Below are 13838 nucleotides of genomic sequence, written 5' to 3'. Positions count from 1 at the left end.
TCACCCTCCAATGTGGAGATTCACATTGGGAAAACTAATTTTTCTAGACTACATCATGGACCACTAACCAGCCTATAGATGGCTGATTTTCCCTTGAAAACCAAACTCTAGTGTCCAGTCATTTTGTTTGGCTTGGCAGGATTCCATGATGCAAAGCCTGGAAGCCATCGTACAAGGGGTTGCCTGCTGCTACTTTAAAAAAACAAGCAGCGGTACCATCCGGTATTTGCTCCAACACATACTCCATGCATGATGTTTTAGAATCAGGAGGTGTGTGCCATGGTAGCAGGCATAGCAACTGTGGACTGAAGGTTGACTCCTCAAAAACCTGTATTTATATTACTACTTGCATAATTTTTGAAATTAAATCTAAGTTTTATACATTCTAATGTATATATATTTCTGCCGGTTATTTTCTGAAAGTCATATTTTCACTTTATGTGTCTTTAGCAGATAGAATCTTATAAAAAATGGCCTAAAAAGCGATACAGGGACATTTTGCATATGCTTTGAAAAATAGGTCTTTAATGCGCCAAATGACCTCCTTCTGATGTAGAACAGTAATTCAGATTTCACTGCACATTTGGAGGTCTAAGGGACTCCTCCGACTGCATTATTTCCTCTACATGACTCTGTCCTATCTCTTTCATTCCCAAATTCAATTAAAAGGAGGTAAGAAATATCTCTTTTTGGTCAAATTGAAGTCACTCATTGTGGTTTCCCTGGGTCTAGTTGAACGTAATTTCATCGATAATATTTATGTTGAAGATGGTGGATATAAGAAAGGCCGCAAAACTACCAGGCATGCAAAACTGACTTCCATACAGTAATGTGTCTTTTCTATCAAGAACGGCAGTGAAAGCAGCTGACAGGATGTGTGCTGAGTTTGGAATTTTTGCTGAAAACAGGTATTTGGCTGAATGCATTTCAGAAATTTTAAGTGGCGCTACCTGGAACCAGTGCCTTAAATAAGTAGGGAGGTGTGAGCTCAGGTAAACTGGGGAAAGAGGACTATGCAGGTAGTGCCTGTTGAAGCAAAGATTTCCCCGCAACAAATTCTAAATCAGCTGAAGAAATACAGGAGAGTTTTCTGTGCTCCATCCCAAGGAATTTAAAAACCTATCTTTTGTTCACTTCTGCCCATTTTTCATGTGAGCCACAACAGTCACGGTGCCCTTAAATTTTAGTAGGAGGAAATGGATACAGTGTTTTTCCCCAAAATCTTGTCTGTTTCGTTGCTTGGACCACCCTAGTGGCCAGCACCATGAAATTAACACGCCTTGCTGTGTGGAAGTGCCTGGATCCTGTGTCTCAGGGGAAACTCTAACAAGAGGCCTCTCTCCAATGTACAGTCTTCGAGGAAGTACATTATCAAGTCATCAATGCATTAAATGGCATTTCTAATTGTCCAATACGCCTGCAGGTGCATGGGTAAGGCAGGTCAAATGCCATCTTTATTCATTTATGAGTAGAAGGTGTTTGACAACGCCCATGGCATGTTTATAACGACCAGTCGAAATCTCACTTTTTGTTCCTGTTGTTCAGTTTCAGATTGGAAACAGTACTGTCTTTCTTTTGCCACAAACAGATTACAGTTTAGACATTGAACAGATGAACAATATCTCAGCTGGGGTCCTGAGTGAACCCCTTCCTCTTAGATTAGTCTTTAACTCCCTTTTCATAGAAGGAATTTAGAGCTGAACAGCATAAGGGATCACTCACTCTAGGTTTCTCACACTTACTTGATCACAGGTTACTTTCTTGAAATTCCGTGACTTTCTAGTGAAATATAATAGATTAGCCTATGTACTTTTTTTTCTTATTCCCTCCCAAACATTTACTAAAATGATAGGAAGGAGATGAAAAAGAAGAAACCATTCAAGTTAACAAGAACATGAGAGAAGCTAATTGCAGACAAGAAATGGCAACAACAACATTTCCTGAAGATGGAAAGTAGATGAGCAGTACTGGGTGATACATTAGCCAAGTGCAGACAGCAAATTGCTAAGTGCCTGAGGAGGGAGACACAAGGAGATGCAAGCTGTGGGACTAGGGACAGTCCCAGGGAGTGGAGGCACAAGACACCCGGGAAGGTGGAAGTGATGACTGAGATAGAAAGATGGGTTAAGTTCTGAACCAAGAGCAGATAAAGCTGCTTCTGTACCTGTTACATTCTACTGATTACTGCAACCCAACCCTGGTAGGAAAGGTAAGTCTGTTCTTTGAAGATATTAAACTATAGAGGGTGCTGAGTTCTGGACACTAAGTGTCCAGTGGAGACTGAAAGCCGGAGGAAGAAGTGAAAGGTTCCACATTTATTTATTTTTTTAAGATTTAATTTATTTTTAGAGGAAGGGTGGGAGGAAGAGAGGGAGAGAAACATCAATGTGTGGTTGCCTCTCATGTGCCCTTTAGTGGGGACCTGACCCACAACCCAGGCATGTGCCCCGACTGGGAATCAAAGCAGTAACCTTTTGGTTCACAAGCCTGCACTCAATCCACTGAGCTACACCAGCCGGGGCAAAGACTCCACATCTAATAGTAAGCCCACTGGCAGCCGCAGGCTTATTCCTCCATTCAAATACCAGAAGTCTTTTCAGTAAGCCCTTTTCTTTCCTCCCCATCCTGGGCAAACTTAGAGGATTTCTCAATGAAGTCACCAAAGAACCTGGGGGTGGGAGGGAATAATTCCCTCTCTACCATTCTATGTTCTAGGCCAAAATACCTGTAATTAAAGACAGATTAGCAAGAGGAAAAAAAAGTTTATTAAAAGGTACATTTGGGTTTATGTTGAAGTTAACCAAAGATAAGTGAGTAATTCTAGCAGTGGGTCAGAATTCAGGATTAAATAAGTACCTTCTTAATAGGAAAGGGGGTGGGGCTGTGGAGCCTCTTAGCGGTGAGTGAATGATTCCTAGGGAAGATGAATGGGCCCTTACCAGAACAGATGGAAGGAATAATCATTTGTGACAAAGTTTCTCTGGGTATAATGTTGACTAGATTCTCCTCTGTGGTCATGAGTCAGCTTTTGCTGGTTGATGACACTCCCAAGGGAGGAGATTTATGGTAACCGAGTTCCTTTTGGAGGGTCTGTCTTTAGGCAGATTAGTTCAGAGAAGCCCCTCCCTGCCCTTTTTTTCCCCTAAGTGCCTACTTCTCAAAATAATCAATATACTGAAGCAGCATATTTTGGGGTGACCTAGTCTGCCTTTCAACTCCAAAATAAAAAGCTTAAAACTAACATTTGGGGAATCCCACAAAGAAGTGTCCAAGTTAGGTCACTTTCTCAGGAAATTCATCCATCTGACAAGGTTTGCTCATGAAAACTAAGCTTGCCATAAGTTTTCCCTTTTCAATATACATGAATAGGATTAGAATTGGGGAGATAATACAGCTGAGGAATGTGTATAATGTTGAAGTAAATAAAGCAAATAAAATGACAGAAAAAAGTGAAAAGAAATAGTCAGTTTAGAGAGCAGAATAAGACATAAAAATAAAAACTATTCTTAATATCCTAAAAGATATTCAGAAAAGATAAGACATTCATGTCAAAAAGCAGGATTATAGCCCTGGCTGGTGTAGCTCAGTGGATTGAGCACAGGCTGCAAATCAAAGTGTCACAGGTTCAATTCCCAGGCAGGGTACATGCCTGGGTTGCAGGCTAGGCCCCCAGCAAGCACACATTGATGTTTCTCTCTCTCTCTCTTTCTCCTTCCCTTCCCTCTCTAAAAATAAATAAATAAAATCTTTTTAAAAAGCAGGATTATAAATAGAGGGGGGAAAACAATAAAAACTGTTGGATGTTAAAGATATGATAGCATAAATATAAAATTCAGTAGATTAATTGGAAGTTAAAGGTGGGGCTATCTTGCAGAAAGTAGGACAAAATGGATAAAGAAGCAGGATATAAGAAAATATATAATAAAATTAGAGACTCTCTTCAGAAGTTCCACTATCTAATAAGATTTCCAAAAAGAGAGAACAATATATATATTGAAGGTATTGGCAAAAAAAGCATAAAGTAAAATTTTTTTTAACAGAAGAACAGGAGTTACCAAGTTGAAGACTTCTACCAAGTGTCTAGTACAATGCAGGAAATGATCCAAAAAGGACACAGACAAGATTATAGAAGCTTCCAGAAAAAAGAAAGTGTCACACATAGAGGGTATGAAATCACAATAGTATTAGAAATTTCCAGAGCAGTGTAGAAAGCTTGAAAAGTGGTGCAACATAGTTTACAATTTTAATTTAAAAAGTTATTACCAATCCACAATTTTAACCTAACCCAATGATCAAATAGGTAAGAGGTGTAACATAAAAATATTTTAACACATGTGAAGTCTCAAAAATATTTTCTCCCATGCACCATTTCTCAGAAAGCTTTTAAGGGAAAAATGCCACCAAGAGGAAGACATACACCAAGAAAGTGGAAGACGTGAGATCTGGAAAAGAGAGTTCCAAAAACACAGAAAAGCAATCACCGAGAGCCCTACTTCGACATCTATGCGAGAGGCTAGGAGAGCAGCCAGTCAGCCCCGGGGTGCGAGGAGTGTCCCCGTTGCAGAACTCATTTATCATCTGACACGTCTGGCAACATTGTCAGAGAGTTGGGAAAGAATTATTCACAGATACAAAAAAAAATCAAATTCTATAAGCAGAGCAATTACTAACTCCAGGAAAAAACAAAAGTTTTATAAGAAAAGAACTGTAAATAGAGTGTATCATGGCTCAGTTGTAACAATATTTACCTAGTCACAATTGTGTATGTGCAATAATATAAATGGTTTTCACTTTTTAAATTGTGATGAAATGATGTTGGAAGTAAGAGAGGAGGGAGAGTTTTCTATGTGTGAGCAAGAGCCGAAAGAGCTAAGTCACATTTACAGTAAAAACCAAGACGTAGTAAGGAAAATTTTACAAAATTATGAAAAAATGTGTTTCAGTATGTCACGTATAAATATAAGTAACAGAAAAAAGCCCAGCTCAAATATTTTCAAGTAGTTGCTTGTAGGAAGGAGAGCTTAAGGATGGGGAAGGTAAGATTGCTGTTTTTCTTTATGAATGTAAAGCAGAATTCAGGAAGCCGTGGTCCCAGGGCCAAATGTGTCAGGCTGCTGGTTCTTAAATCATATTTTATTGGAATACAGCCATGCCTACTCACTTATGGATTGGCTGTGGTTGCTTTTGTGCCCTAAGAAGTTGGTACGAAAGCAGAGTTGAGTGGCTGTGACAGAGACTGGGCAGCCTGTAGTTAAAAATAGTTGCCTTCTTTGCAGAAGAAATGTGCCAATCTCAGGTCTAGGGCAGCGGTGTTCAACTTCCAGCTGAATCAGAAGCACCTGGGAGCTTGTTAGACCATAGATTGCCAGGCTCACCTAGAGTTTCTGATCTTTTAGGTCTCCGGTGGGACCCGAGGAATCTGTATTTCTAGTAAGTTTCCAGGTGACGCTGAGGTTCAGGGACTCCGCTTTCAGAGCCACTGGGCTAAAGCAACTCTGTGGCTTTTTCTTAACAATCATATGTGTCATGTTTATAAAATAAACTTAAACGTTGAGAAGTATAAGCTTAGAAGTGTACATGAAAAATTAAGCTGAAATGAATACAAAATCTACCTCCAGTGACTTGAAGGAGACCTGAGGTGATTAGCATGCAATTTTTTAAACCTGATATTGGAACAAAACCATTAATCTAACTGGAGAAAATGTATTGTGTTTTACTGATCTCAAAGATACAAGCATAGATGTTAACAGTTTCTGCGACCTCGGCCACCGCGCTGGCACACGTCATCCCAGTGGCGGGTGAGCAGACCTATCCCTCCGCCTCGCGTCATTGCCCTCGTTAGCAAAGGTAGATTACTGTACAACGACATCTACAAACTGTTTTAAACAGTTATTTTAAAACCTTTGCTGTTTTCTGTTCTAAAATATTATTTCCAACATTTTTCATTAAATGTCTTCTTGCTAGACACTTGTTTTCTGGACAACACAGTTTAAGAAACTTGATTTAAAACCCACTGCTCTTCTGTTGACCCCTTTCACAGATGAAGAAACTGGTACCCGGGGTGTGATGGGTGGTAGGTGCAAGACCTCCTGACCCCAGTCCCCACTTCCCTCCCCTCATGTACCCCCAGCTCCTGTTTGCTTTGCTGTAGGTGAAGGAAAGAACCCTGAGTGAGCCCAAGCTCAAATCAGGCATGAAGAAAAAAAGCACTGCTAATACCAGGGATCATCGTTTTTTTTTTCTTCTAAAAGCCTGAAACAAAGAAAATTCTCTGCTTCCAGGAATAGCCTTAATCAGTCACATATGTGAACACAGACCCAGCGACTGTTCGGTTTTCCACCAACATAACAGGATTTTCCTGACACATTGATTTTTTTTTCTTTTGCCTATTATCAGTATCCGTAATTTTTTTTTAAGATCTTAGGCATGATACCAGACCTTTCAACCAGGCAGGCAGAATGCCAAAAATCCACAGTGTTTGAAAGCAAAGAGAAATAAAAGATATTGAGGGTAGAAATGGTCCCTGGTTGGTAAAAACAAACAAACAGCTTTAAAATCTAAGAATTGTGCCCTGCGGGGGTGGGTTTGCTGAACTGTCAGCTCCACCAGTTAATGAGGTCGTTTGTCTAATGGAGATAGAAAAGACCATTTATAACAATGCTGGGCTTTGTGTGTGTGATTTAAAAATCAAATTGAGTGGAAATGCAGCACACACTAAATGGTATTGTTTATTTTCTAATTAATTTGCTACAAACTACAAAATTCAAGTGCTAAATATGTTAGATGGCGTGTGATTTTTTTTAGGAGAGAAAGCACTGGAAACATTCACCGCTCATAGTCCATTTACTTTCCTTTCATTAGAGAAACAAGTTTGTGGTTTGAAAGTTTTTAAAGGACACCGGTATTTGGGGTGGGACATCGCTTTTGCGTGTTACATAAGCCAACCCGGAATGTGGTCTCCTTTGTCAGGTTCCGGAGTTCCAGGGAGCCTGGGACCATATAGTCAGTTGATGATGTTCATTTTTAAAATTAATAGGCCAGGGATTCAAGGCCCTGCGGAGAATGTCATCTAAGTGAGGACAGCCACTCACATCACAACTGTTCATGGACTTTTTCTCCTGTGGGGTACAACCAGGACAATGCAGGTACTCAGTATAAGTATAAGCCCAGCACACCAGAGGGGAAGGAACAGAGATGCTACTACAACCAGCCAGCTCTAGGTGCAAATTCTGACTTAGCCACAGGCTGACTCTGTGACATTGGGGGCATTCAATTAAACTCACTGAGACTTAAACATGTATTTTGCCATGTATAATGCACACCCATGTTTTTGGCCCAGACTTTCAGGACAAAAACCTTCCATTTTAATTTTTAATTCATTTTTATTTACTTATATTTAGATACTTTTTTATAGTATAAAGGAATTTTCACACTTATTTTTGAACATATGGTACCAGAAATTTTTACATAATAAGTAATTCTAGAATTACACTTTTTTTAAAGATTTTATTTATTTATTTTTAGAGAGGGAAGGGGGGGGAGAGAGAGAGAGAGAGAAACATCAATGTGCGGTTGCTGGGAGTCATGGCCTGCAACCCAGGCATGTACCCTGACTGGGAATTGAACCTGCAACACTTTGGTTCTCAGCCCATGCTCAATCCACTGAGCTATGCCAGCCAGGGCCTAGAATTACACTTTTAATACATGAGTGTAAATGAAAGAGTTAAAAACATTTATATAGATATGGAATTAGTACTACTCATGTCTAATACACATCCTTAGTTTTCCCTCAAAAATGGTCAAGAAAGTATACATTCTATACAACAAAATACTGGTATTCTTTTTCTCTGAAAAATGAGGATAATAAGAACCGCCTTATGGGCCTATTCTTAGAGCTAGACAGCTGAGAGCTCATTAGTGAAGTGCCTGGCACGTGGTAATCAAATGAAGTTGTTATGTGTTAGAACATTTTAGGGTTTATAATAACCAAACGGGCTAACTTCACACACTGGGGAAGCAGTAAGCTTTCATGTGTCTTCGTTCTTACATTTACCTAGTTCCTACCTCTTCTTCTGGCAGATGTTTTAGTACTAATACTCTTTTCCTAGGACTACTGTAATATGTTCTCTTCCCTGCCCTGGCCCCAGAGCCCCTTGTGCAATCTAGCAGGCTTGTTCTCGGGAGCACAGCATTTGACAACACACATGGGTAACGGCAATCTTTTGCCTAGTGCTTCCTATTTACCCAGCCTTACTCTGCACCGGGCACCATTCTTCTCCTACTACCTCATTTAATGCTCACAACCCCCCTTTGTAGTAAATTCTATTATTATCCCAATTGTTTAATAAAAACGGACCTATTGAGAGGTGAGGTAATTGTCCAGGGGGCGGAGCCATCATTTGAACATAGGCAGTCTGGCTCTGCAGAATCAGGCTCTGACAACTGGTCTTTATGCCGGCATTAAGATACTGTTCCTGCTTCATGCCATGTAGATTTACACCCAGGGCTCGCCATTCAGTGAGCTCCAGAATTTGGAACTTTTACTGCCTATTGGTCATCAAGGCCTAGGTAAACCTCTAAAGTTCACAGTCAGCCCACCATAGAATCTATTTCCGTCTTCTTCCACTGCTGTTCTCAATGAATTTTAAGTGCCGAGCATCCCTTTGTAGGGGTCCAGGAAGTTTCATCCTCCTGAACAACGTGATCTCAACTGGTTCCCAGTTAAAACTGGAAACTCCATGAGAGCAGAAACCACATTGGCGTTGCTCCGCTCTGCATATCTCTGATGACTGAATGGATGGACAAATGGGCAATGGTTGTATGGATCAGTTGATGGAGAGATGGATGGGTAGATGGTGTTCTTAAAGGGAAATGCCTACCATTGACAATAAGGAGTTGATACAAATGATTTCTCTGATCTTTGATGACTGTGTCCCTTACTTAGCTTTCATTAGATGATAGTTTTCTCCCACAATTATATTTATCTTGTTGGGCGTGTCATTCCCAGTGGCCGCATTAAAATCTAAAGTTCCTCGTATGAAATACGTAAAATCTTGGAAGCACAGAGGTAGGACAATATTAATCAACCTTTCTAAAGGAAGCAAGAAAATCATGAATTCTTTTATTTATTCAACAAATATTTATTCAGCATCTGTTGCCTCTCTGGCACTCTGTTAGGAGCTTAAAACATGGCTGTTAACACAACAGAAAACCTTTCCCCTCCTGCTGAGTGCATTCTAACAGGGGAGGCAGGCAAAAACAAACACTCCCCCTGTGAAATGGATGGAGTTAAGTGCCATGGAGAAAAGTTAAGCAGGGTGAGGATCATAGGAATGATGGAGAATGAAGATTGCTGTTTAATATCAGATAGAGTTATTTTGAAACTGTGTGTAAGCTTCGTTCTATATTAGAATGTGAACACTTAAGAAAATTAAAGTAGAGAGTATAGGAAAATGACAGGGAATTAGGAGACAGGTTAATATTAGAGATTGTTCACATAACTTGGTTAATAGAAGAATGTTTTGGATGTGTAAAATATATGTACATATTTTCTTTCTTTCAGGATTAGGATCTCTGGACTTTTAAAGTGATAGCATTTTCCAGCCTCAAACTAACAAGAAAAGAAAAATCAGCGTAGCAAAATGAGAGGTGGATAAACCATGTTGGGAAGAAGCCAGGTCATCAGCTGAACTGTCTTGCCTTTGGTCCAGAACACTGCTCAGACTCAAATCTCGCCCTGAATTGACCACTGCAATGTTGGTTCAAGGCCTGGAGTGATGTGTTCGCACCCCACAGCACCTTTCATCCTGTGAGGCCTGAAACATGACCACCAGCAGCCACGCATGTCCTGTCCCGGCAGTGAGTGGACACATGACTCACTATCCAGCCGCACCTTACCCATTACTCTTCCCGCCCGTCATCGGAGGACTTTCCCTGCCTCCTCTCCATGGCCTTCATGGGCACCCTCCTCCAAGTGGATGCAGCACCCCATCACCTGCAAGTAAGTGCCCCTGGAATGCGCTCTCTTTTCTCTTGGTTGGTTGGCTTAATGGACCCGAGAAAGCAAGGTGGCTCATCTCCAGGGTGTTTTCATTCCATTGGATGTTGGTTTCTCTTGGACTAGAATTATACCTTTAGTGCTATTGGAAGAAATATGAAACCAGATAAGCGGTGAATTTTAGAATTTGAGTCATTCAAAACTACGCTGATATTTTGCTCAGTTTTATTAAATGTAAACACAAAATGTAACTAACATATGTGACCAATATACCTGATGACACTGGCCACTTGATAATGTGAACAGTGAATTAATAGCTGGTACCATAAAAATCACTAGTGAGAATCCTGTGTTGAACATCGATTTTGGTTGTGAAGCTTCCTTTGATTTTCTCACTCATTTCCCAGGTACTAATAATACCAATTGTTCTCAACTTCCCAGGTACCTTTACTTCCAATCACATAAGCTTTTTAAATGTCCTTGACCACTTTTGATTCTACTAAGCTGTTTCTTACTTCCGATCCTTTCTAAAATGTTGGGTACAAAGTGCAGTAGAATAAAAGTAGAGTTAGAATTCTTCAAGACTGTTATGACTTACTCATAGAAAGTGTCCCTATCACGTGATCTTAAAAAATTTTGTTTACAGACAAATTTTGGAGCTGGTGAGCTTTCCCACCTTTTAGAAATAGGTTGCCTGGTTTGGCCTCTGGAGATAAAAAAAATCATATCCACTGTGCTGCGTCAGGCACCCACGACACATATGCCAGAATCTCCCTGGTTCATAGCTCAACAGAAGCACGTCAGAGTTCTTCCTGGTGACTATTTTGCATTTTGCTATTTTAAAAGGAATTCCTTCCAATATTTACTTGGTACTTAGAAGTTTTTATTTTGAAGTACTGCCTTAATTTTTTTTCAATTGTGTTCTTTCTATCTTATCTTCTCTCTCCTACTACATTTTCAGCTCATTGAGAGAAGAGGGTCACCCCACCTAACTAGGACCCCTCAGCTCCTGGTACAATAGTAGGGGAGGGATGTTGGAAAGTCTGCATGTTTGGGTGCATGGGTGGACAGGGGAGCAGATGGATGGACAGATTTTCACTATAGAGATGTTGATGGTTGTCATGGTATTATCTTGCTTGACATACACAGACTTGTTCTCCTTCTTGGAACAACCTGACTGTAAGTCTTCCCTTCTGTATTTTAGATTTCTGACCAGAGCATGTGACCTATAATTTTTTTTAAAAATTCAGAATAACGTTCTCCCATGCTTCTCAAGTTCCAATTGAGAGTAGACATAGCCAAAGCAGCTTCTTTGCTATCAGGAGAGATGGAAGGAATCTTTGTAATCAAAATATCATTCACCTAATGCAAATGATATGACAAAGTTAATTTCAACTAACACATGAATGGGTTTGACTAAATAATTGTTAAAGCTTTTAAAATTTCACCCAGGAGCATCTGTATCTAATTCCAGCGCTCAGCCAGCCCAATGGACACCATGTCTTAAAGCATTTCTTTTCTAAGAAGCATATTTTGCAACTGTAGCCAAGAAATTAGGAAAGACATGAGTATTATTCCCATCCTGGGTGATCTAATATTACAGATGCCAAAGTCTTAGATGCCTGCAGCCCCTGGGTGCTCACAAGCAAATCCAAACAATTTTAGGTTCCTTTGGTTACTGAGCTTAAGAAAAAAATGCAGAGCATAGTCAGTAGAAGGGTGGGTGAGATCTCTACGCTGGACTGGCACTGCTGAACACCTCAACAGATTCTCAGTGTACAAATGCATCACCCATCTCTGCAGGTATATGTAGGTCAAAGAATTCTATAGAACAGTAATTGGCAAACAACACAACCTGTAGGCCAAATGCAGCCCACCATCTGTTTTTGTAAATGAAGTTTTATTGGGACATGGCCACAGTCAGGTGTTTGCACATTGTGGCTGCTTTTGTGCTATGATGTTAGAGACCATATAGCCCATAAATCCCCAAACCTTTACTATCTTACTCTTTTCAAAAAAAGTTTGCTGACTCCAGTTATGAAGGTAAGAGCTCTGAGATAGGAATCAAATCATCTAGAATCTACTCAGGCTCTGTCTCTAACTGGGGATGTTAGCTTTCTGATTTCTTCCCCCAGTCAGAGCCCCAGAGAATCAGCCTGTACCCTGAGTGAGCTGGACTGTGTCATATCTAGGGCCCCTTTCACCTCTCAATACAAGGCCCTTCTTTTCATTTCCCGGTTACTAATAAAGCACAAGGTGCTATCACTACTAGATTAAACTATGAGGCAATTTAATTGCCATTTTTCTAGATCACAACTGGTCAAACCTTGGAAATATCACATGATTTAACCTTTGGAAGGAGAGGGTTTGCAGTTCAATAAAAAAAGGGGTACACAGTTAATGACAGTTTGTTCTGAGGGCCTTAGGGAGAGGGTGCTGAGTAACTGCACTCAAAGGTAGCTAGAGGAGTAGAAAGATGACAAGGTACAGATATTTCAGGCTGGAAACTTTAATGTTGGCTTCCTTCAAGCCCTGGCTAATACGCTTTTATTATTTTTAGCTACAGACAAAGCACATGAAAGCCACTCAAATGAGAATTACTGAAAGGAGCCACTGTTACTGTTCAGTCTGTTAGTTGGCCCGTGAATGGGGAGTTGTCTTTGTTACAGCTCGTGGTTTAGAAAAACCCAGGAACAAGGGTAAGGTCTTAAAAGTTACACACAGACTTTCTCTTGGCTAAAAATAAACTTGAAGTTGTTATCCATGTCCTGAGGTTAATTAAGAAGGTAGCCAAATTCTATAAAGTCTCAAAAACTAGCAAAACACACACTTGGGTGAAAAAGCCGGCTACTCTGGAATGCAAAGGGAGCAGACACGTTGGGGAATGATTCTGTAACAAGGATCATGGCGTTGGACTACGGGATTGGATGGTGTTTCTTTCATAATCTGTACACATCTAGGTTCTGCTGCCCTGTAGCAAAGTTCTTTCGGCAACATGTATTCTAAATCCTCAAGAACCTTCTACCTCAAAGGGGAGTGAGGGTGATTTTCATAGTGGCTACTGATGTTACACCCACTTCTTATTCTTCTGTCCATTCACTTCTGATTCTCTGGCCCCCTGTCCTTCTAGATTAGACCCTGAACTCCATATATTTATAACCATTTTTTCTCTATAGTACACATGTCCCCATTCCCAAGTACGAAGATGTCCTTGACCCCACATATTGGTTATTTAGCATCTTTGAATCTCTCTCCAATCAACTATAAAATATTTTCACTTAAAGAATAGTCTCCTTTAATTATCATAGTCAAGTATTTTAAGGATGAAGGAGGGTTTACATTAGAAAGGAAAGTTGTTCTAGAAAGGAATGAAATCGTGTCCTCTCCAAGGACTCTTCAACTCCAGCCAGAGATGGATAGCTCAGACTTTCTCCTCATCCCCCAAGCCATTTGTAGACAAACCACCCATGTTTCCTTGGTTGGTGCCAGTGGTGGACCCTGTTGTTCTGCAGCGTGAGACTCTTGGCAATTGTCTTGACCATCTGTCACCATTCCCAATTCAGAGGGAAAGATGTGGCCACTTTTCAGAAACTCAGTTCTAAAGGAGGAAAAAATGATTTCCAAAGGAGAGGTGAACTGAAAGCACTTCTTCCGTGTGCACGTTCTTGTTTGCCTTCCACCTTAATTCATGTATCATGGAGTCTCTATAAGCCTGGAAATCAGGAAACATATAAGAAAAGAGGGAGTTAAAATAATTAATAAAAAACTGCAATGTGTCAAACACCTCCTGGATAATCCACTGATCATGTAATGTATGTCACTCTTACTTGTTTGTAATAAC

The 13838-nt window shown here is 40.3% G+C and overlaps 1 protein-coding gene across 1 annotated transcript in view; it reads left to right on the top strand.

Moving 5' to 3' along the window:
- Positions 1-9574: 9574 nt before the first annotated feature.
- Positions 9575-13838, top strand: part of RARB (retinoic acid receptor beta) — a 359212-nt gene continuing 354948 nt past the window's right edge. Inside the window, exon 1 of the mRNA XM_028517843.2 lies at positions 9575-10000. Coding sequence (XP_028373644.1) covers positions 9823-10000 — 178 coding nt within the window. The 5' untranslated portion in view covers positions 9575-9822. The remainder of the gene's footprint in view (positions 10001-13838) is intronic.

Source organism: Phyllostomus discolor, chromosome 7 (genome assembly GCF_004126475.2).
Source record: "Phyllostomus discolor isolate MPI-MPIP mPhyDis1 chromosome 7, mPhyDis1.pri.v3, whole genome shotgun sequence".
Classification (NCBI taxonomy): Eukaryota; Metazoa; Chordata; class Mammalia; order Chiroptera; family Phyllostomidae; genus Phyllostomus; species Phyllostomus discolor.
Note: the sequence above shows the minus strand (reverse complement) of the source record. Positions and strands in the feature narration are given on the sequence as shown.